The following is a 23,980-nucleotide window of genomic DNA, read 5'->3' as shown; positions in this document are numbered from 1 at the left end:
TGCAACTCTCCGTAGACTGGATGAAGCTCTCTGTAGAGTGGATGAAACTCTTCGTAGAGTGGATGAAGCTGTGTGTTGACTGGGTGGAACACTGGATGATGTTTGAGTAGGATGAACTATAGATGGACTCATCGATGACGATTCGGTAACATCAGGATCTTCCAAGACCTTGGGGAACTTTTGAGGGTTGCGCATTACTTCTTGATACGATGGAGGTTGATCATCCGGGTTATATTGAGTCACTTTATAGAGTTTAGGATTTTTCATTACAACTTTGTATGATGGTGGTGGACCTTGAGGTCGTGGTGATGAACCTTGTGCTCCCCTAGCAGAGACACGCTCAGAGCCTGTTGGTGAACTCTGCGTTCCACTAGTAGAGGCACGCTCAGAATCTGTTGAAGCCTGCGTTTCACTAGTAGAGACACCCTCAAAGTCTATTGGTGAACTCGGTATGCCATTAATATAGGCACTCTCAAAGTCCATTGGTGAACTCAGTATGCTAAGGTAAAATTGATTAAAACAATCCAGAAAGGTCTGACTTGTTAAAAGGCTTATCATGCGCTCATTAGTAACATATCCAAGACTGACGTCGAAAGCACCAAAAAAATCTATTGCAAGACTTTGTCTGGCTGAACTCAGTCTCCCACGCCAAGTAGAATATTGGTCATCGCATATTTGCTGCTGGCGTTTAAGGTTTGCAAGAACAGCATTCCCGCCTTGAAGGAGTGGCAGAATTTCCGTATAGCTTAGACCACCATCACTTGGCGTAGCTACAGGCAACATTAGCTCGATTCTTTCACGCAGATTTTTTATCACTGTTGTTTGAGCAATAATTTTTGCTTTTATCGAGCTGCACTTTTTATATATTTCTTTGAAACTATGTCCCTTCTTTGCATATTCCTTGATGTCCTCTTTTTTTTCCCTTGAATAATCACCACAATCAACCGTGTCTACATCTAAACCAGTAAATGTCGAAGTGCTGGGATAAGCAGTTGCAGTTGCAGTGTAAATAGCTGTGGAACTAGACTCGAGGTTTCTAGTCCTACTGGGATTAACTGGAGTAGCTGTAGTGACCAAACAAGCAATCAGCGTTGATGACAATACAGCAATCAGTAACTTCATCATAGTAGTTTGGTTGAGCAAGTTGTAAATGATTGTCATTCAGCAAGTTGCTTTTTGGATTGCATTTATATGTATTGAATGAATGGTATTAAAAGCATGTTCCTTGAATGGCTGTCACAAGGGACTATTGTTGCTGTCAGGGTTGGTGTAGATTTACTGTTGTCGAGTATCAAAGCAATTTTAAAGGGATATCCATTCATGCAATGATCCATAATATTGGTTGAGCTGGTGTTTGGTTGTGTGTTCAGCTGTTTATGGTTGGTTGATTGTGCATCTCCCATCCTTTTCCACTCTAAAGTGGGACAGTATTTCACAAGATAGGAAAGCAAGTTAGATTCAAAATAATGTCATATAGCTATATGTAACTGAGCTGGTATTCAGTTATTAGCTGGTGTTGTAGTTCATCCACACTACCTCTGGAGGTAATATGGTGTACTACAGCGAGTATACCAATGACTCGTCATTTTTGAACGAGTCAAACTGGTCAAGTTGATCTAATCTGATATCAACACAACTATTTTGTTAGTCTCGGTATTCTACTTGATACATGATGTGTAAATACGACTTGTCAACTGATATTATATCAACAAAACACATGCATGTCATGATCATTGATTTGTACAGGCATGCAATATATAACCAACTGTATTTAAAATACAAGTGTCAAAGTACAATGATATCAGCAAGCATGTTGATCAAGACTGGAATGATCAAATTCAACACATGTGTGTTCAATGCACTGTAATGTAGTGTAGTGTAATGTATTTATTACAAGTTGAATCAGTAATGCGGTTGTAGAATGACAGTCGATTAGATTAGAACCAGTTCGGATTAGCACTCGAATCAATAACTCGCGATCTTCATTTTAGTGTCGACTCAAGAATGACTTAGCCTTCCGTACAAATCTGGATGAAACTCTTCGTAGAGTGGATGAAGCTGTATGTTGACTGGATGGAACACTGGATGATGTTTGAGTAGGATGAACTATAGATGGACTCATCGATGACGATTCGGTAACATCAGGATCTTCCAAGACCTTGGGGAACTTTTGAGGGTTGCGCACTACATCTTGATACGATGGAAGTTGATCATCCGGGTTCTGTTGAATCACTTTATAGAGTTTAGGTTTCCTCATTACAACTTCATACGATGGTGGTGGACCATAAGATTGTGATAAACCTTGCGTTCCACTAGTAGAGGCACGCTCAGAGTCTGTTGATGAACTCGGTATGTCAATGTGAAATTTACCAAAACAATTCAGAAAGATCTGACTTGTTAAAAGGTCCATCATGCGCTCCTCACTAACCAGTCCAGAATTGACGCGGAAACCACCAAAAAACTTTCTTGCAAGACTTTCTTCAGCTAAACGCAGTTTCTCGTACTCAGAATAATGTTGTCTATCGCATATTATCTGCTGGCTTTCAAGGTTTGCAAGAGCATCATTCCCATCTTGAATGAGTGACAGAGTTTCCGTATAGTCTGGGCCACCATCACTTGGCATAGTTACAGGCGACATTAGCTCGATTCTTTCATTCAAATTTTCTACCGCTGTTGTTTGATCAATAATTTTTGCTGTTATCGACTTGCATTCTCCATATGTTTCTTTGAAAGTATGTACCCTCTTTGCGTATTCTTTGATTACTGTTTTTTTCTTCCTTGAATATCTACCACAATTAACCGTGTCTACATCTAAATCAACAAATGTCAAAATGTTGGGATAAGTAGTTGCAGTTGCAGTGTAAATAGCTGTGGAACTAGATCCAAGGTTTGCAGTCGCGCTGGGAACAACTGGAGTAGCTGTAGTGACCAAACAAGCAATCAGCGTTGATGACAATACAGCAATCAGTAACCTCATCATAGTAGTTTGGTTGAGCAAGTTGTAAATGATTGTCATTCAGCAAGTTGCTTTTTGGATTGTATTTATATGTATTATTAAATGAATGGTATTAAAAGCATGTTCCTTGAATCGCCGTCACAAGGGACTATTGTTGCTGTCAGGGTTGGTGTAGATTTACTGTTGTCGAGTATCAAAGCAGCTTTAAAGGGACATCCATTCATGCAATGATCCATAATATTGGTTGAGCTGGTGTTTGGTTGTGCGCTCAGCTGTTTATGGTTGGTTGATTGTGCATCTCCCATCCTTTTCCACTCTAAAGTGGGACAGTATTTCACAAGATAGGAAAGCAAGTTAGATTCAAAATAATGTCATATAGCTATATGTAACTGAGTTGGTATTCAGTTATTAGCTGGTGTTGTAGTTCATCCACACTACCTCTAGAGGTAATATGGTATACTACAGCGAGTATACCAATGACTCGTCATTTTTGAACGAGTCAAACTGGTCGAGTTGATCGGATCTGATATCAACACAACTATTTTGTTAGTCTCGGTATTCTACTTGATACATGATGTGTAAATACGACTTGTCAACTGATATTATATCAACAAAACACATGTATGTCATGATCATCAATTTGTACAGGCATGCAATATATAACCAACTGTATTTAAAATACAAGTGTCAAAGTACAATGATATCAGCAAGCATGTTGATCAAGACTGGAATGATCAAATTCAACACATGTGTGTTCAATGCACTGTAATGTAATGTAGTGTAATGTATTTATTACAAGTTGAATCAGTAATGCGGTTGTAGAATGATAGTCGATTAGATTAGAGCCAGTTTAGATTAGCACTCGAATCAATAACTCGCGATCTTCATTTCAAGACCGACTCAAGAACGATCGACTTTCCATGTAAGACTGGATGAAACTTTTCGCACACTAGATGCAGCTCTCTGTAGAGTGGATGAAGCTCTCTGTAGAGTGGATGCAACTCTTCGTAGAGTGGATGAAGCTGTATGTTGACTGGATGGAACACTAGAAGATGTTTGAGTAGGATGAACTATAGATGGACTCATCGATGACGATTCGGTAACATCAGGATCTTCCAAGACCTCGGGGAACTTTTGAGGGTCGTTCATTACTTCTTGATACGATGGAAGTTGATCACCTGGGTTCTGTTGAATCACTTTATAGAGTTTAGGATTCCTCATTACAACTTCATACGATGGTGGTGGACCTTGAGGTTGTGGTGAACCTTGCGTTCCACTAGTAGAGGCACGCTCAGAGCCTGTTGATGAACTCGGTATCTCAGGGTAAAATTGATTAAAACAATACAGAAAGTTGGAACTTGTTAAAAGGTCCATCATGCGCTCATTACTAACCCGTCCAAATTTGACGCGTAAGATTCCAAAAAACTCTCTTGCAAGGTTTTTTTCAGCTAAACGCACTCTCTCGCGCCGAGAAGAATATTGGTCATCGCATATTGTCTGCTGGCTTTCAAGGTTTGCAAGAGCATCATTCCCATCTTGAATGAGTGACATAGTTTCCGTATAACCTGGGCCACCATCACTTGGCATAGTTACAGGCGACATTGACTCAATTCTTTCATTCAGATTTTTCATCGCTCTTTTTTGAGCAATAATTTCTGTTAATATCAACTTGCACTTTTTATGTATTTCTTCGAAACTATGTCCCTTCTCTGCATATTCTTTGACTGCTTCTTTTTTTTCCCTTGAATAATCACCACAATTAACCGTGTCTACATCTAAACCAGTAAATGTCGAAGTGCTGGGATAAGCAGTTGCAGTGTAAATAGCTGTGGAACTAGACTCGAGGTTTCTAGTCCTACTGGGATTAACTGGAGTAGCTGTAGTAACTGAACAAGCAATCAGTGTTGATGACAATACAGCAATCAATAACTTCATCATAGTAGTTTGGTTGAGCAAGTTGTAAATGATTGTCATTCAACAAGTTGCTTTTTGGATTGTATTTATATGTATTATTAAATGAATGGTATTAAAAGCATGTTCCTTGAATGGCTGTCACAAGGGACTAGTGTTGTTGTCAGGGTTGGTGTTGATTTACTATTGTTGGTGTCAGGGTTGATGTAGATTTACTGTTGTCGAGTATCAAAGCAGCTTTAAAGGGATATCCATTCATGCAATGATCCATAATATTGGCTGAGCTGATGTTTGGTTGTGCGCTCAGCTGTTTATGGTTGGTTGATTGCGCATCTCCCATCCTTTTCCACTCTAAAGAGGGACAGTATTTCACAAGATAGGAAAGCAAGTTAGATTCAAAATAATGTCATATAGCTATATGTAACTGAACTGACATTCAGTTATTAGCTGGTGTTGTAGTTCATCCACACTACCTCTGGAGGTAATATGGTGTACTACAGCGAGTATACCAATGACTCGTCATTTTTGAACGAGTCAAGTTGGTCGAGTTGATCAGATCTGATATCAACACACAACTATTCTGTTAATCTCGGTATTCTACTTGATACATGATGTGTAAATACGACTTGTCAACTGATATTATATCAACAAAACACATGCATGTCATGATCATCAATTTGTACAGGCATGCAATATATAACCAACTGTATTTAAAATACAAGTGTCAAAGTACAATGATATCAGCAAGCATGTTGATCAAGACTGGAATGATCAAATTCAACACATGTGTGTTCAATGCACTGTAATGTAATGTAATGTAGTGTAGTGTATTTATTACAAGTTGAATCAGTAATGCGGTTGTATAATGACAGTCGATTAGATTAGAATCAGTTTGGATTAGCACTCGAATCAATAACTCGCGATCTTCATTTTAGTGTCGACTCAAGAACGATCGACTTTCCATGTAAGACTGGATGAAACTTTTCGCACACTAGATGCAGCTCTCCGTAGACTGGATGAAGCTCTCTGTAGAGTGGATGAAACTCTCTGTAAAGTGGATGAAGCTGTATGTTGACTGGGTGGAACACTGGATGATGTTTGAGTAGAATGAACTATAGATGGATTCATCGATGACGATTCGGTAACATCAGGATCTTCCAAGACCTTGGGGAAATTTTGAGGGTTGCGTATTACTTCTTGATACGATGGAAGTTGATCACCTGGGTTCTGTTGAGTCACTTTATAGAGTTTAGGATTCTTCATTACAACTTCATATGATGGTGGTGGACCATGAGATCGTGATGAACCTTGCGTTCCACTAGTAGAGGCACGCTCAGAGCCTGTTGATGAACTCCGTATGCCAGAGTAAAATTGATTAAAACAATTCAGAAAGATCTGACTTGATAAAAGGGTTATCATGCGCCTACTAGTAACCAGTCCAAGCTCGACGCGGAAGATTCCAAAAAACTCTTCTGCAAGTTTTCGTTTGGCTAAACGCATCTTCTTGCGCCGAGAAAAATATTGGTCATCGCATACTCTCCGCTGGCTTTCAAGGTTTGCAAGAACAGCATTCCCGCTTTGAAGGAGAGATTTTGTTTCTGTATAGTCTGGACCACCATCATTTGGCATAGTTACAGGCGACATTAGCTTGATTCTTTCACGCAGATTTTTTATCACTGGTTTTTGAGCAACAACTTTTGCTTTTATCAACTTGCACTTTTTATGTGTTGCCTTGAAACCACCTCTCCTCTTTGCATATTCTTTGATTATTTGTTTTTTCCTCCTTGAATAATCACCACAATTAACCGTGTCTACATCTAAACCAGTAAATGTCGAAGTGCTGGGATAAGCAGTTGCAGTGTAAATAGCTGTGGAACTAGACTCGAGGTTTCTAGTCCTACTGGGATTAACTGGAGTAGCTGTAGTGACCGAACAAGCAATCAGCGTTGATGACAATACAGCAATCAATAACTTCATCATAGTAGTTTGGTTGAGCAAGTTGTAAATGATTGTCATTCAGCAAGTTGCTTTTTGGATTGCATTTATATCAATTATTAAATGAATGGTATTAAAAGCATGTTCCTTGAATCGCCGTCACAAGGGACTATTGTTGCTGTCAGGGTTGATGTAGATTTACTGTTGTCGAGTATCAAAGCAGCTTTAAAGGGATATCCATTCATGCAATGATCCATAATATTGGTTGAGCTGGTGTTTGGTTGTGCGCTCAGCTGTTTATGGTTGATTGATTGCGCATCTCTCACCCTTTTCTACTCTAAAGAGGGACAGTATGCCACAATATAGGAAAGCAAGTTGAGTTCAAAATAATGTCATATAACTATATGGAAATGGCTGGTATCAAGTCGATATGACGGTCATCAATGTGTTGTGATATTGTATGGTTTGCAATCACAGTTGATTGACATGATTCAAACATGTGGTTTAGTAATACTTTACATTCAACTTGACATGATCAGTCATTACTACACTACTGTATATTGACCATTTTTGAATCCTACATAAAATGACTCTAGTACTTGGAATGGTTTCGTACATTGAGCAATTCCAGACACCAAAGGACTTGGAGCTTCTATACAAGAAATAATCAATGTGTAGTAGAAAAATACAACGAATACTTAAATTATTGTTTATTCCAAGACAATCACTGCAAAATAAATACAGAAAGATGCTCCATTTCATGTAGATACGGCTGAAAAAGCGCACGACTCTACGATCAGGGTGTATTTTCAAAACCATGCGAGTCTTCTGAGCCCCTAAGCACGCCACGACCAGATGATCCAGCTGTTTGATAACTTGATACCTGACTAAGTCTAAAATCACCAAAGTCTCCGCTTTCTGGTCGATGATCTCCATTCTCTGTACCATTTATGCCATTAGAAGGATTGCGTGTCTGTAAAGCACCATCACCCATACCGCCACCAGAGATCGACGCTTGAGTACGATCCCCAGCAGTAAAGAAACTTGCGTCAGACATGAACATATCTTGTGTTTGCGTTTGTGTACCAGGAGTAAAGAAAACACTCTGTGATGGTCCCAAATCATCACCACGATTTAAACTTATTCCATCCATATAACTCATAGGTGTCCCAAACGATTCAGGCGCCGTATAATACTGTGTGTCAGCAGTTCGAGTACTGCCAAGACTGTTGAATGGATGAGCATGGCTTCTCTGGGATCCTCCACGACCACGCGAGATAATACTCAACGGTCGCTGTGTAGATTGTGACGAGTATTCAGAATGTGACATTAATGCACTCGAGGATCCAAGCTTTGATCCATACGAGCCAATTGACGACGAAGAGTCCATATGTGATTGTGGATAAAATTCGCTTTCAGATTGAGCATCCCATGTTGAAACCGGACGGTACATGGTGTCATACTCATCCTCGAAATTCAAAGGGTCAGTAAACGTCAATGGCTTAGACATGTCAAAATCAAGTATATTGTGGCGACTGGTGGTCATTGCCAGATCATATATAGATGTAGTAAACCCATCAGTGTTATGAGTGGATGAGCGTGAAAGAGGTATAGGCCTCACTGGCGATTTGGAAAGTTTTTGGTGCGATGCTTGATCAGAGGTCTGAGTTGATTCAATGGATGTATCAAGTGTATGAGATACAGCAGCATATTCTGTAGGATTAGCTTTGGTTTGAAGTTGATCTGAAACTCCAACTATAGATGCAGTCGAGGCTTCAACATGTCTAGGCTGATTTAAAGTAGGAGCTAAAGGTTTGGATGCACCATTGTTTCCTCCACCAATATCAGATCCAGAAGCATTTGCAGCAGCATGATCGTCAGGAGTAATAGTGCTAGATGAGTCAACAGCATGCATAGCCATTATCGTGTTATGAAGCTTACCAACCGATAACGGCAATGAATCGGCTGTTCCCGATTTGGAGTTTTGTTGATCCACAACCTGTTCAAATATTTGATGATGCTTGACAGTGATTTCTGGAGCGTATTGCTCCACAGCTGAATCAGCATCATGGTAGTTTACAGTGTCCTTGCTACTCATCGAGTCCCCGACCAAAACAAAAGTGCGACCAAGACCACTGCTTTGAATAGGTCGAGACGAAATCGCGGTCAATTTGGACTGACTGATCGGTTGCTCTATTTTTGATGTAGACTTTACAGACACCAAGTTGGCAGCAGAACTCAATGACATCTTATGTTGAAGCGAGTCTGGTAGCGTGACTGTATCATCCGAGTAAGTAGGTGATACTGAATCCAATGCAGTGATTGGAAGCTGATCGTGCACAGCATCTTGAGTAGGGTATAAGCCTGATGCACTAGTAGCCATATATTCCTTCAAAGTTGTCTCTGATTCATGTCGTTCAACTGGAAACATGCCATCAACATTTGTGCCGATAGTTGGCTTAGATTGATATGATGATTGAGACAACGATCGTGTGTGTTTTACAGTTTCATCTGGTAATTCACCTTGTGGTGTTGCCATAAAATCGTCATGGTCGTGATCATCTTGAATCTTTTCCCCCCATTCTTCATCCTGTGCATTCTTGGAATCAACATCATTAGTAGAGCCGTATGCAGAAACAATATTAGGTGATACTTCTTGAGGTAGCACGATAGTAGAATAAATACTCATATGTGGATCAAAAGTAGATGGGGTTTTTCCATGTGGAGTCAAAAAGGAAGAGTGGTTGTTCACTTGAAATGGATCATTTTGTTTCTGATGATATTCACTGTCATGTTGATCTGAATTCCTCTGCAATGGGATTGCCACAACCGACGAACGATCCATCAGAGTTGGCAAAGTATCCTTGTCGCCATCAATAGGAGTTTTGGGAATATTAATAGTAGTTGTCGATGGCTCAGCTATAGAAGACATTTTAATATTCAATGTTGACGTAGTATCCAAATCATGTATGGGTTCTATGTTTAGCGAAGTTGTAGACGCATCTGCACGCAAGAGACCGGGTGGATCTTGGGAAAATGATGATGACGAGGGATTTCGCTGAAACGTACCAGGAAATGACACTGAATCGGAAGGTATACTCTGTTCTTCACGGTTAATGGATGAAACAGACCATTCTCTTTTTAAAAAAAATGGAGATATTTTTTGCATGGAAGATGATTTTCCGGCTAGACTAGCATCTGAATAAATAACTGGATCAACTGACTGAATGGACCCTACCGATTTCATACGAGGTAAAGATGCTTGATTCAAAGAAGCAGCAGAGGTGCTACGTAAAAACATTGGTCGAGTGGTGCCCACAGAGTCAGCTTGAGTCAGTTGATTGGCTGACACACCAAGCATATTTGAAGATCTAGAGCGCGAAAGAACCGCTTTATGTGGATAATGTTCAGCAGATTCATCGGGTAGTGAATAAAAGTGTTGTGATTGGACGTTTGAAGCAACAGAATTTACACAAGACATTGTATCAGCATTTTCAAAGACTTGATGACTCTGGTTTGGTGCTTTAGATACATTTCGAATAGCTGCATTGTGTGTTGTACTGGATTCACTTGCATTGCTTGAGGACACTCGACATAGAGGCTGGTTTGAAAGCACGCTGGCATTAAACGAGCCTGATCCTTCACCAGATGGTCGACCATCAGAAGACCCATTACACGGATGAATAGCAGCAGACACTGACGAGACAGTAGATGTTACCTCGGACACTTCAACTGTACGTGCAGCTGTCCGACTGAGTGAAAGACTTGTATCAGTTTTAATATCTGCATTACCAAGTGGCATTTCTTCCACAATCGAGTTACGAAAATAGTCGCTCATTGAAAACCGTAACGGCTCAATGGTTGGTCCCATAGTACTATCTATAGAAGTTCTCCAATCGCTGTATGGGGATTGAATTGGATTCTCCCATTCACTCTCATTCCTTAGCAAGACTGCAACGGGATAATTTGAATTGAATGAGGCTGCAGAAGTGCCGGCTGCCTTTGAATTAACACGATAGCGTGGTTGAAGATCAGACGTGGTATCTTCTGGAGCACGACGTTTCTTTTTCCCCAGCGCAGCCACAGCAGCAAATATACCTGCAGCAGCAGTTGGTACAGCAGAATTAGACCCAACATTTTTAAATTCAAAAGGTGCGTTGGCAGCAGCAGCCGATCTAGATGATGTAGACGCCATTGCATCTCCAGTACCATTAGCACCATCGTCATGAGTCGCATCGATTGCAGCCATTGTTGCAGTACCATCACCACCAAAAGAATCTCCAGCAACAGCAGCAGTAGCGCCTTCAACGGGAGGTTTTTTATATAACGACCGAACAACAACCATGCACACGGCTGCAAGTATAGCAAACCCAGCAATAGCGATCGCGGCAATCATACCTTGCGGCAACACATTAGGTTTTGATCCTCCAGCATTAACAATTAATACAGTAGGAGATGCGGTTCCAAGAACTCCAGATGCAGTGAGGGTTGAAGGAATACCTGCCATATTGGTCAGCGATTCAAGTGATTGTGAAAAGATAGATTCAGTGAGAGATTTTGGGTCATTTGTCTGGTTCTGGTCTGAAGATCCTGGCAAAGCATCTAAGATTAAACAAAAACATGTCAGCATTTATACTAATGGCTAGATATAAAACTAGAAAGAATTGAATCCAAGAATAATCAGAATAATTTGAAAATCAAATTATTATACAGAATACTTTAAATCAAGTCTTGAAATTCATATATCCAAGAGACTACCAAGATGGCATTGATATATAAAAATCGAAATGTTGAAAAGCACTCTGATATTTGGTTACAATATGGAGATGGACAGCGTGAATAAAGACGAATTATCGTATCCACTTGACAATAATGGAATGTAGAATGTTGGCCAAGCCAAAACTGAATTCCAGATAAAACCTAGAGGAAAAAACGACAGAATTCACCTGCAGTGGCTGGCTGGCTTGTGAATGGGATAAGAGTAGAGCCTGAATAGGTGGTAGAAACAGAATCTGGTTTAGGATTATTTGTAAAAAGGGGGATATTAGAGGAAGCAGAAGGTTGGATGATATTACTAGTTCGACTAGGCTCTAGTTGAGATGAATTAATGGTTGATGAATTATTGGCAGCACCTGAATTTGAAGCAGGAACTCTGCTAGTCTCTGTAGAAACATTAATTGCGCTTCCTCCGTTACTACTATTTTTACTGCCACTCTTACTGCTAGTTTGAGCAGGACCAACAGTGGTCACTCCATCTGAATCTGACGCAAGAGGTTGCGTAGATGAAACCCTGAATGTCGGAGTGGGCACAGTGTCAAAACCTGACTGAACCATAGTATCAGGGTTAGTGTGTAGTGGTGCTTTCAGATGGTAGCAATCAACGATCGCAAGTCTTTGGTAGCTCAAGGAGAGTTATGAATCTGGAGTGTAAGAAATTGAACAGGGTTTCTTTGGATTATATCAAAGTATGATACGGTTCGATGACAAGAACAATAGTAGTGAATAAGCAAAATATGTAGGGTAGATGCGAGTAGATCCAGTCTATAGCAACAAAAGCAACCCATCTTGTCATGGCGTTCGCTTACCTCGGCAAACCCGCGTGTATGGATACGAATTGGGGTGGATTGTGTTGTTAGAGGGGTGAATGACAACCTTGTTCGTGGATATTCATCCACGCTCATGTCTATATTCTACAGATGTTTGCTCATAACAAGGTCTGGCAGTCTCACGAGTCTTACAAGCAGTTGGCCGTATACTAATCCCACTGGATTTCTAGTCCGTGTTTATAACTCAGAAACCAAGTCCATTTGGAGCGGACAATTCCAAAAAACATATAAAGCCATTATTGAAAGTTCAAGCTGTTTATTTTCTAACCTCTGCAAAAAACACATGCGAATCTGAGCGGACAATAGCCAACTCTGTATTTGGGCAAAACAATGGTTTGAATAAATCAACAAGACTTTGTCAAAATGAGGCGAGTAAATGGACTAGACGAGATTTGCCATATCTGCATGCGACTAGGCTAGACCAAAAGCAGAAAAAAGTGATTGCAGTCGCCAGCTGCTTCGTGAAGCGGGGGTCATGACCACAGGGGTTTGAGCAAGGTCGGCCGTAGTGGTTCTTGCAGAACACGAGGCGGTGGATGCGTGAGAATGGTCAGAAAAGCAGTCAGCCATTGAAAGGGAGGTTTGAGCTGCCGAGACTGTTTCAATATGAGCAAGGGGAGCTGAATGAAGAGAATGACGGTGAGACTGGCGAGCCAGCATGGTAATGCGAACAATGTCCATTTCCAAGACAAGACAAGACAAGAAGGATAAAGAGAGAGCAAGATAAGAGTAGACAGTAGTAGTATGTTGGTGGCAATAAGAGGTTTAATCAACGTCACGGCCAATGTGCTTCTTGGTATGAGGGTGGAAAGCGAAATAGCCCATATAAAAGCCTGTAGGCTTGATAGAATGAGCTAAAAGAGTTTAAACAACCGTGGTAAAGGTTCCTGTACTAATAGGAAGTGTGGGTGCTCAAAGTAGTTGCCTGGATAGCTGGAAAGAGCAGTTTTGTAGTTTTAAACAAACCACAAAATAAGCCAAAATCACAATCCTAAACACAAGGTTTTGATTGGATAAAAAGTGTCCAATTCGACTGCTTGTTATAAAAATATCACAAAGCATTCACTAGTGGCTTCAAGAAAACTCGGTATCATCTCACAACTCGACTGTCTAAAGCAAATGTGCATCACCGTTTGATCAGGCTGATTACGGTTGGTGGAAAGAGGACAAGAGATGGTCAGTAACATCACTCTTGGTGATGCTTTTGGAAAAATACAAGACTTGTTCACACCCTTGTGTATAATCGGATTGGGTGTTGTTTTACCAGTATCGATAGATTGTTGGTCTACTAATCTGAATGACAGGAGCGTCTATTGCTCATGCCTCTTTCACCGCGACCAGCTTATTAAATGATTCACACTACGATCTGCCACCTTCATCGATCTAATATAGAATGACGCTTTTCATTCAATATTCTGACACAACCAAAAACTCGGGCATTCCGCCTATACAGGGTGTGTACGCTAACCTAACCAATCGTGCAATTTTACCAACGGAGAATTCACATTGAAATGTTGCGGCAGTAGTCCGTTTGATGCTATCAGAATGTATTCGAAACAGAGTCGGGTTGCTGAAATACAAATAAACATTTTTCCTCCCGCTCTCACCCCTTTCGTCTTTTGCTTTAGTTTGAATGCACGTAAAATAGGGCACTTGTATTTATCTTGCAGTAACTGCCTCTTTGAGATAAATAATGATTACTTATTCCTTGCATTTTTAGTATACATAACTGCACTGCCTATCCAATAGATATTCTCAACTTTTCAATAAACACAACAATCATATGATGCACAAAATCAAGCTAATTTTGATCAAAGACCATTCCTCTCCACTTTTGGCGTAGCCATACACTGCACGATCGACATGTTTGAAACTGGACTCGTCAGCATTCAGATATTGAGCTCAACTGCTCTGATGTGTGATTTACTGAAACTATGGTGTGAGAATTCGTCTAGTTTTTTTTTATCACAAATGAATAGAAACCAGTCAACTTTACCAACAGGTTTACAGAATAGAATGTTGTTTGGTAGATTTGGTGTCCATTATTCCATGAAACTGGCCATCCATCATGTATTTGGCACCCTTGTTTAGTGCTTCATTTTACGTGAATACAATTGCAAATTGCTGATGAATCTCCATTAAAAGCAGTATCATCGTGCGTTCAGTATATACCGCTACCAATCGTGAATAGCCCATGAGACTATTACAAATTGATGATTTTACGGATTCTGGTATATGAATCACGGTTAGCATGCATATTAGTATACTGCATAGTCGAGGCTTTTAGATCAATGTCGCTAAAACAAGCAGCAGATCATGTGCTTTAAACCCAAGCCCATTTGATGTTCAAAGTATGGGGCTCTTGGAATTGCAAGTTTAGAGTGCTGCTTGCATGACCGAGACGTGCTGCTTGAACTGCAAAATTTAAAAAACATTTGTATAGGCTGTCGAGTTTAAACAAGATACCACTGGTTTTCTTTACAAGGTTTACCATTTAATCTTGATGCGGCCAATATGATATTTCAGACATTGAAAAGTGTGATTTGTAAAAGCATGGATTATGTGATCTTTTAGATATACCAACTATAGTTAAAAGTATACCAACCAGTCGATTTTTTGCAGCACATCACATTGTCTTGTTTTCGACTCGCTCCCTTTACACAAGTTACCATTAACCATTGTAAAAATAATTCAATGTCTAATGCTGAGTCAGGTAAATAGCTAAGCTTTGTGGAAAAATAGCTTGTGCATTGCACGTTTGAAAAAATTATACGCGAAATAAGATCTAGATAAAATTGCCGCTAATGCTTGCATACGAGCCATCTCGGATCAATAGAAAACAGTCCATTCTCGGTGGAACTAAAAGTGTTTAGCAGAAAAGCAGCCAACTGGTCTTGATTCAACCTCAAATAGGAGCCACTTGTTTTCAAATATCAAGGCTATTCAAGACAAGATGTGCTTCTGCATTTCCGCTAAAGCTGATCCAAATAGTTTGATGGCAAGGAGCCAGATAGTATTGAGCACGTTATAATGTTCCGCCTATTCTTTGCTTTTAGCCTCTCGCTAAATCAAAGCAGCAGGCGTGTCAGTCAAAATTTATGCAACACCCATTCTATTGACTCTGAGCAATTCCAGCATACGCAATACATATTTTATAATGCATAATCAGCGGAAACAAATCAAAATTCACTAGTCAATTGTGTTTTGCACCGGTTTTGACAAAAAAGAGATGGTGGCGTAACTTGTACAATCCCAAACTTTCAGATGAGATGAAATGAGCTCATGTCCACGCTTTGCATGGTTACATCAGCCAAATATGGTTAAACCCTCGGCTAATTTAAAAAATGGTAAACCCACAAGATTGAGGCAAGGCTTCATTATGAATTGAACAGGTGAGTTGAACACTTGTCATACCAACTACGCATTCGCTACTGTTTGTAATATCCCTTTTTTTCATTCCGATTTTATATTATTGTATTCAATACAAACCACGCATGTATTTACGCAGATGCCTGGTTTTAATTGGACAAAGCAAACTTGCAGAAAATCACTTGCCAATGAAAGAAATGGTACTTTGCACATCTGGCTCAGAATTTTCAAATAAAACCCTAAAGATTGCAATTGTTTCTATATTTTCGTTTTCTCTTGGCATTTCCAACCCTAATACGCTTCCAAACACCACTAGGTAATTATAAAACGCGGCCAAAGTCTGATATACAAGTTCTGTTGCATATCAGTTACCAGACAACTTGAAAATCCAAAACTTGGGTTTGATTTAGACCAAAGGTATCCTTTCCATTCTGTTATTTTGCATTTCAATTTGTGTGCATGTTGTTTATGACCGAGTACCGTTTTTTATATTGCTACTGCACTGCCTACTTGCTTCTTTCTACTTTATATCCAGTGCCATTTTGGCATATCAGCTGCTTCAGTGCATTGTATTCCTACTCCGACATTGAGTGGGAAAGCTCGACTATAAAGCTCATCTGAACCTGCCTAGAAAAATCAAAAACTTGCTAGCAAAACGTACACGGTGTCGTAATGCATTCTGTAGCACTAATGCATGTTTGGTCATTTGATATCCTTGATGCTGATATCAGTTTTTTGCCTTGTGGCCAAGGGAACCTAATTTTGGGGGTTTATCACTGTCGAGATTGCATATCTAATCAAACACTATACCTTTAAAAACAATATCGGCTATTCTATAGCCTGTGATTTAAATCATAACAACAAGCTAACATATTGTTCTGTCTACCGCTTTTATCCTCAGCATCTTGTCTGACTGAAATACTTGAATCGAATAGCATTGGCTCATTAAGCCGACTTGTTCAACTCCGCCAAATTTTAACGTGCTGCCTCTAGTCGTGTATATTCAACAAGAACTTGCATTCAACCAGTTTATATTCCGCTCTCCGCCAATTTCTGATTTGATTGCTTACATCTCTACATCACAAGGCATTTCTTTAACTCACCGATACCCACAATTGCAACAAAGATATGCATTCAACAAGGTCAGCACAACCCCTGTACTTTGCCGACACGGCAAACCAGGCAGAACCCCCGATATTCACCAATAACTTGAATCTAAATGCGCCAGTACAACGCCATGAAAATCCCCAGTTGCACAGACCAATGAGTAGCAATGGTCATATATCTGCCTCCATGTACGCCTGTGGAACAGGCTCATCTACTTGTGGCAGTACTTTCAATTACCAAGTTCCACCGTTGCCCTTGCCGGATCAACAACAGAAACAGAACCAACATGGTCTTCGTGTAAGTGGGCCCGTGGTGGATGACTCGTGCTGGATATCCCATTCAAGGCATGCCTCTTCAGGCCATCGGCCATACTATCCGCAGCAGCACAAATATCAGCATCTTGATCATTCTCTTGCTAATTCATCGTCATCCTCTCAGACACCATTTCAGCTTGGTTCTCAATCTGCATCGTCACCTGCGGTTGTTTATTTTTTGCAGCAGCCATCACAAAGCATTCCTCGACAGGATTACCAAGCCTTGCAATACCCCAACCATACTGCGTATCCTGCTCAAAAAAATGAGCATGGCTTGTCACAACAACATCAACTTATTCAAAATGCTTCCATGGTAGATACTCAACAAGTGGATGTTCCTGCTTCCATACCAACAATTGCTCCATCGTTAACCATATCAAACAGTGATGGCGCGAGTTCTACCCAAGTTGACAGCAAAATTGATTTGACTGCTTCAGGTGATTTTTACTCGCCTCAGTATCTGCATGTTCCGAATAATATGAACTACACCAGACAGCTTCTACACCAGAATCACCACAATAATATGCGGCAATCTGTAGCAGACATTTCTCAATCTGGAGTGTATCTTTCTTTGGATCTATTCAAACCTACTACTGCAGAATCTCAACCCAACACGTTTGAGCTTGCTTCAAACTCATCATTGCCCACTGCAACCACTCCTGATATACAGAATTCTATAAGCGCTTCAACCGCCTATACATCTCCTCAAACCATAGCAATGACTTGTCGAAAATCTCCGTCTGGACCAACGCCTTCTTTGTCAATTTTTCCCCAGCAGTCGCAGTCTCAACATCAATCTGCATCTCTCTTTTACTCGATTCTTAATCGCAGGCATTCTCTAGCAATAGATACCGAGCTAGGATGGCCGGCAACTTGTACAGTGTCGAGTATCTCTGCTCCAGAACTTTTATCTTCACCGCGAATTTTACATCCAAACATGTCCATGGCAACTGGGCCGCAACCTGGACTGTATTCACAACCATTGAATACCACTGATTGCGACGTGATTGACCGATTGATTTTGCCCATGCCTGTCATGGGAAATATAGTTACTACAACTCCTTCGACCTCCAACTCTTTTACTACTCTTGGAACAGCAATCTCTTCAAAGGAAGATGCGCTTGCCGTTTCAAATGGCTTTAAAGATTGTGTCAATCCCATACCTACTCAGCGACAATCTGTTCTTCAACCATATAGATCCATATCAGGTTTATATGCTTTAAAGGAAGATGCAAAAATTCCTGATATGCGCCAGACACAAAGCCATAGTGCAAGTATCGGCCATCATAATGGTGCTCCTAATTCAATGATAGATTTGCTTGTGGATGATCACGACCAGAATAAAAACGCTGCCTGGATGGATGCAGCAGCTACTAACGCTTCCTTTGCACATACATCAAGTCAGCAAGGATGTCCAGTATCATCCAAGAGCCCTACACGAACTCCTTGCATTGCTGAATCTTTTGAGCCATCCCCAAACGTGCAAGGGTATTCAATGGCATTGTATACGCTTGCTACGGCTGACATGAATGGATCTACTTTGCCTTTTGGTGTCCACGTCAATCCCACCACGTCTACTGCTAATGCTTACCCAAATAGTGGCAATGCATTAAGCGATACGAGTTGCGAAAACAGAGGATCAACCGTATTTGGACATACTTCCATCATGTCAACCGATTCCTCTGCTCAATCTTGGCATCAAATGATGAACATTAACCGTACTTCTCCACCACAGAATTTGCTCAAGTTGTCGCCATCTACATGCACTGTTTTATCTCCACCCCATTTTCAGCAGCAGCAGGCACATTCTTCTACAAAAACTGATCTACACATGCTTCCACCTCTGCCATCACTGTTGACGATGCCACATTCACTTCCACCACTTATCAAACAGGGTGGGGTGTATGGCTCAGATCCATCACCACAGGACATCAACTTTGATTGTGTTGATTTGCTTGGTTCAACGAGCTACACCAAACCTGTTGAAAAAGCCAAACCAGCATCCTCATCAGGCGTCAAACGACGATACTATTGCGAGTTTTCTGGATGTGATCGGTGGTTTACACGCAAATACAATGTCGACGCACATCAACGCACACATACAGGTAAATAATAATTTACACTTTAAAACATCATATGATTGATCTAACATTGTATGATTTAGGCGAACGTCCTGAAGTATGTCCGCATTGTAGTAAAACATTTAATAGAAAACATGACTTGACACGACATGTATCATGTGTGCACAATAAATCACTACGGTATGGACCTTGCAATGGATGCGGTGCTCGGTTTCCTCGTCAAGATGCATTCAAGCGACATTTTTTTACCTGTTCACGTCAAGTCGAATAGTCTCAACACTGCATCATGCGTGTCAAGTTTGAAAAAAAAAAGAGTGTTGAATTATCAAGGCTCGAATCGATTAGGTTATTTTACACTATTGGATAGCATCATTGTTGTATGGTATAGAAGTGAGCTACTGAAAAGTAAGCTATTAAAGCATTAGTTTTTTTATGATAGTCTTGGTTACATGAAATGGGTATTGGGTAGGGGTGTAAGTATATAATAAACAGCCAATCTCGTGGGATGAGTGACACTACATTTCTTGAACTAGAGCGCGAACATGCGAGTTGGATGAACAGCCAAATCCAATACTTGGATTGTACAATGCATATCGAGGATTTTAGTGTAAACTGCCATTGGATACATCATATGACAAACACTGCTAAAGGATTGATTCAAACCAATTCTAATAGGAAAACACAACACATTTAATCATTATTTATTTCAAAGCAGATAGTGGCAGTGATTGCAAGATACAAGTGTTCCATTTACATGAAGACGGCTGTAATAAATAAAAACAAACACTCTAGTCTAGTGTTTACTGAGTCATTCGAGACCTTTCCTCCATCCGCATATGCTTTCTAAATGAATCAGATCGTGAGTAAGTGCGATGACAGTAGGGACACGGACCAAAGCTTGATCGTTTATGAACAGATACGACATGGCGTTGCAAATCATGTTTTCTTACAAATGCATCAGAGCATTCAGGACATAGATAGGGTTTGATATTATTGTGACTCCGAAGATGAGCATCCAGATTGTATTTTCTGGTAAATGACTTTCCACATACATTGCATGGAAATTTACGGTTGGCGTCTTCAGTCTGTGTTGTTGTGTTTGGAAGAGGCGAATCGCATTTTTGAAAACCCAATGGAAGGATATTTGGTCGAGCATGAGTTTGTTGTAGATATTTCTGTTGGTTTATGGCGGGGTGGTTCGAGCAGTCAGAATGCTCGCCACTGCCATGATGCTTTGTATTCATGGGGAAATGTGAAGCCATGCTTGTTTCAGCTGACCGAGTGTTTTCGCTGCCTGGATTGATGTCACTACTAGCAATTGCGAGGGTTCGACTGGACTCGCTGGGTTCACAAGCGAGTGTTGATTTGTTTGTATAAGACACCAGTGGCTCGCGCTTGTCCGTCTGATAATGCAGAGCATTGAGAGTCTGTGTTGACTCTATTGCAATGCCAGGATGATTTGCAGTCCATGGAATAGGCAATGAAGTTGCGTGCGAGGTCACTGATCCATGATATTGAAAAGGACTTTGTGATTGCTCCTGCTGTTGCTGCTGGCTTGGATGAGAGAGATGGACAGTCCGAGGTGATGGTTCTCTCATGTTCAAACCCTCCATAGCGTCGCCATGCGTTTTTTTAACAGACAGCATTGGAGCGTGAATGTTGGAATTAACAGTCTGTTGCTCAGATTCATAGCGAGGAGTTGAACCCAGCATCTGAGCCAGAGAAGGAAGTTTACCCTCTCCAAGCTGGGAGTATTGTCTGATGGAACTATCGTTATCAGTGCCAACAATAGGTGCCAGCAGATACTTGCTGGATTTGGGAGTATGGCTCATGATTTTCGGCAGTTGATCCAAAGAACAGTCTTGTGATTCTAGTTGCTGGTCTGGACAACTAACATCTGGTTCAGACTTGCGTGAAGGATATCTGTCGCATGATGCTCGTCGCAATCGCAGATCCGATTGATTGTTTGCAGACAATGAGGATTGGATTGGCAAGTCCATAGATTTTAAAGGCAATGCATTGTACCTCGACTTTTGGCAATTGTCAGACTCCATATCTCCAAGACGGAAATTGCCCAGTTGAACCGACATGGATCTCATTCGTGTACGTTGTTCTAAAGGCCTGCCTCTTGATAAACCACTTGTAGTGTCAGTATCTGTTGCCTCGCAGTGTTTGCGCTTAAGCAAATCATCCAACATTGAAGATGGAGGACGAACAGACGACACAGTTGATCCGTCACGCATCAATAAAGATTTATCTGCAGTTCCTGTAGCTTCTGTCTGTTTAATATATGGCTTATCTACTGCCTCTATATGGCAGTTGGCATGGGTGGTTCGAGTATAGTCATCCAGATGGTCTTGGTCACACGGATGGTGATTGATGTGTTTGTGGTATCGGCCATTCTTAAATGATGGCGTGGTGGATTTAGAATAGAAATACGGATCACTGGCTGTGCGTTGATGCAGAGATCCTATTGATGTACGGTAGAGGCGAGGCAGTACTACGGCGCTGTCATGAGTAAGTGTGGTGCTTGAATCTGCCCCTACAGTTTGGGTATCTGAAATTGAATGCATATCGGGTACAGGAGCGACGCTATGAGTGACCGAGAGATGCTGTGATATATGATGTAACTTTGGGGATGTCGAGGACATGCTGGGCCCATTGGATGGTACCGTAGGAAGATGTGCAGAACAGGACAGGGTAGACTGCAAGGATTGTAAATCTTGGGTGCGTTGGAATGGTCGGGTTGAGTCAGTAGGGATGCTTTGTGGTTTGGTGAGCGATGCCAACACCGAAGCAGCATCAACATCTACATCGGGATAAGATTGACGATCACACCCTGTACGATGAGCAAGCGATTGTGGTGACAGAGATGCTCGATCAGACTTGTATGAGTGAGAGGTTAGTCCATGCTCTGTTCGAGTAGGCATTGTAAGCATCAATGGTTGTAATGGTACAGCATAGGAGCTCATTGTAGTGATTTGAAGAATATTGTATATATCAGAAAGTTCAAAAGTAGCTTTTATCAATTGGATGCGGCGATGCTACGAGTATGACCGGTGGCTACGATAAAATACTGGGTGGATATTTTGTTGTTCAATGCTGATCTGTTTGTTTGATTCTATGCTAAGCTACCTGCAAATTCACTGGCAAGTGTCGATTGCTTCCATCAGACTCGAGTCGTGTTTCGTGATGTCAAAAATCACGGCAAGATAAGCATATTGGTGGTGGCGGTGGTTCATACAACTTGTGAATAGTCGAGTTAGTCGGCTTTGGCTCGGAGCTGGCTGAGCAAAAATTGCCGCGATAAGGGACAGTGGTGGCTTGAATGCATAACTGAAGATTCCAGATTGGCTTGAATGGCTGTTTGTTGCTGATAATTACTCCGTATTGGAGCTGTTGCTATGGATCTCATGGCATACATCAAGCGTGGACTATTTAAAAGTTGTAATCATGTTTCATAATATGCTTGGATACTAACTACAAACCACCTCATCAATCCCAGATGATTTATATTGATCTTATCTATCTCAGCCATCATGAGCCTGTAATTACAGATTTATCAGGTTCAAATAATTGATCCACACGACTTTATGCTGACAATGCACTAATCAGTCTATCGCTTTTCCATATTAGGCATACCCAGATATGGTCGGCTACTCAATTCAAAATGTCCATATGTTGCAAACTAGCTTTTTATACCAGCTAGCAATAGCGAGAACAGTATTGGTCATTTCACGACAGATGCCCCTAGCTCAGTATATTGCACTTGAAACATCCACGTGTCTGAAAGCTATACATCCATCATGCAAACAGTGACATCTTGCAGTCATGTGAAACAATACATTTATGCTAATAGGTACATCGATAAACATCAACTCGAGCATGCTGCAGTAGTGGTAAAGCAAAGCATACTATACTGACAGGTATGCCCTGAATATTTATTTCTTGTTTATAAAGCCAAGAACATGCTACGATAAAAGGTTTGTAATCATATTTTAGAAAATGGGAATATAGCTGTGTTCACGTAAAATAAAACACTTGTATCTATCTTGTAGCGACTGCCTCGTTGAGATAAACAATGGTTGAATATTTGTTGCGTCTTTCCACTACAAATTGACTGCTTATCCAGTAAACACAACGTCTATACAAAGCCAAACTAGCTATTTCTTTCCACACTTTTGACATAGCCATACATTGCACAATCAACAAGTCTGAAACCAAATTCATATATTGCAATCCAGATATTGAGTTTGAGCTTTCAATCAAACTCGAAACTCTTTGTTGTATCCCAAGTCGGATATGTTCGCGCTCTAGTTCAGGAAAGCAATATCAAGAATGCAACGATTGTTTTCATGCCAGCCAACTCTGCCAAAAAGTTCAGAAAGTCACTATTTACCAGTAAATTTAGTGCAAGCTGGCACTCATCATGTCATGATACCTGCTGCTTATGATGTACTCTGGCATCCTGATCCAATGTACCGTTTTACGTGAATACGGCTGTAAATATTTATATACCCCTTTATTGCATAATTTACATATTACGCTTTTAAACAATGTTGGGCTTGAAATATGTATTACGACCACTCGTAAGTCACAGCCAACAAAAATGGGAATGAGAAATATACATTTGGTTGGATAGAAAACTCCACTTTCATCATGCTTGAAACCACTCTGATAATATCAAACAGGCTACCATGA

At 40.7% G+C, this 23,980-nt stretch overlaps 8 protein-coding genes across 8 annotated transcripts in view; 1 reads left to right on the top strand and 7 right to left on the bottom strand.

Moving 5' to 3' along the window:
- The window catches only part of BATDEDRAFT_24739 (uncharacterized protein), a gene marked incomplete at both ends in the record, with an annotated part of 3,094 nt that extends 1,969 nt beyond the window's left edge, over positions 1-1,125 (bottom strand). Inside the window, one exon of the mRNA XM_006678460.1 lies at positions 81-1,125. Coding sequence (XP_006678523.1) covers positions 81-1,125 — 1,045 coding nt within the window. The remainder of the gene's footprint in view (positions 1-80) is intronic.
- An 862-nt stretch (positions 1,126-1,987) lies between these two features.
- On the bottom strand, positions 1,988-2,980 carry BATDEDRAFT_88459 (uncharacterized protein; the record flags this gene model as incomplete). Its single annotated transcript, XM_006678647.1, has 1 exon — positions 1,988-2,980. The coding sequence occupies one exon, from the start codon at positions 2,978-2,980 to the stop codon at positions 1,988-1,990; it is 993 nt and encodes a 330-aa protein (XP_006678710.1).
- An 876-nt stretch (positions 2,981-3,856) lies between these two features.
- On the bottom strand, positions 3,857-4,894 carry BATDEDRAFT_88458 (uncharacterized protein; the record flags this gene model as incomplete). The annotated part of the gene is made up of 1 exon (XM_006678646.1): positions 3,857-4,894. One exon carries the CDS (start codon positions 4,892-4,894, stop codon positions 3,857-3,859), a length of 1,038 nt encoding a protein of 345 aa, XP_006678709.1.
- Positions 4,895-5,809: 915 nt separating this feature from the next.
- Positions 5,810-6,847, bottom strand: BATDEDRAFT_88457 (uncharacterized protein; the record flags this gene model as incomplete). The annotated part of the gene is made up of 1 exon (XM_006678645.1): positions 5,810-6,847. One exon carries the CDS (start codon positions 6,845-6,847, stop codon positions 5,810-5,812), a length of 1,038 nt encoding a protein of 345 aa, XP_006678708.1.
- A 651-nt stretch (positions 6,848-7,498) lies between these two features.
- BATDEDRAFT_35045 (uncharacterized protein) lies at positions 7,499-12,483 on the bottom strand (the record flags this gene model as incomplete). Its single annotated transcript, XM_006678537.1, has 3 exons — positions 7,499-11,404; positions 11,749-12,127; positions 12,388-12,483. 3 exons carry the CDS (start codon positions 12,481-12,483, stop codon positions 7,599-7,601), a joined length of 4,281 nt encoding a protein of 1,426 aa, XP_006678600.1. The 3' UTR covers positions 7,499-7,598.
- A 158-nt stretch (positions 12,484-12,641) lies between these two features.
- BATDEDRAFT_88140 (uncharacterized protein) lies at positions 12,642-13,352 on the bottom strand. The gene has a single exon (XM_006678644.1). The coding sequence runs from the start codon at positions 13,087-13,089 to the stop codon at positions 12,820-12,822; it is 270 nt and encodes an 89-aa protein (XP_006678707.1). The 5' UTR covers positions 13,090-13,352; the 3' UTR covers positions 12,642-12,819.
- A 3,553-nt stretch (positions 13,353-16,905) lies between these two features.
- Positions 16,906-19,550, top strand: BATDEDRAFT_88139 (uncharacterized protein; the record flags this gene model as incomplete). The annotated part of the gene is made up of 2 exons (XM_006678743.1): positions 16,906-19,303; positions 19,363-19,550. 2 exons carry the CDS (start codon positions 16,906-16,908, stop codon positions 19,548-19,550), a joined length of 2,586 nt encoding a protein of 861 aa, XP_006678806.1.
- A 637-nt stretch (positions 19,551-20,187) lies between these two features.
- Positions 20,188-23,839, bottom strand: BATDEDRAFT_7443 (uncharacterized protein; the record flags this gene model as incomplete). The annotated part of the gene is made up of 2 exons (XM_006678252.1): positions 20,188-20,364; positions 23,762-23,839. Coding segments are annotated over 2 exons (255 nt in total), but the record flags the coding sequence as incomplete, so codon positions are not given.
- Positions 23,840-23,980: the final 141 nt, after the last annotated feature.

This window comes from Batrachochytrium dendrobatidis, assembly GCF_000203795.2.
Source record: "Batrachochytrium dendrobatidis JAM81 unplaced genomic scaffold BATDEscaffold_5, whole genome shotgun sequence".
Taxonomy (NCBI): domain Eukaryota; kingdom Fungi; phylum Chytridiomycota; class Chytridiomycetes; order Rhizophydiales; genus Batrachochytrium; species Batrachochytrium dendrobatidis.
This window is presented reverse-complemented; position numbering and strand designations above follow the sequence as displayed.

What these genes read in the sequence shown, in the direction of transcription:
- BATDEDRAFT_88140 (XM_006678644.1), bottom strand. Translation starts at nt 13,089, where the DNA reads ATGGACATTGTTCGCATTACCATGCTGGCTCGCCAGTCTCACCGTCAT.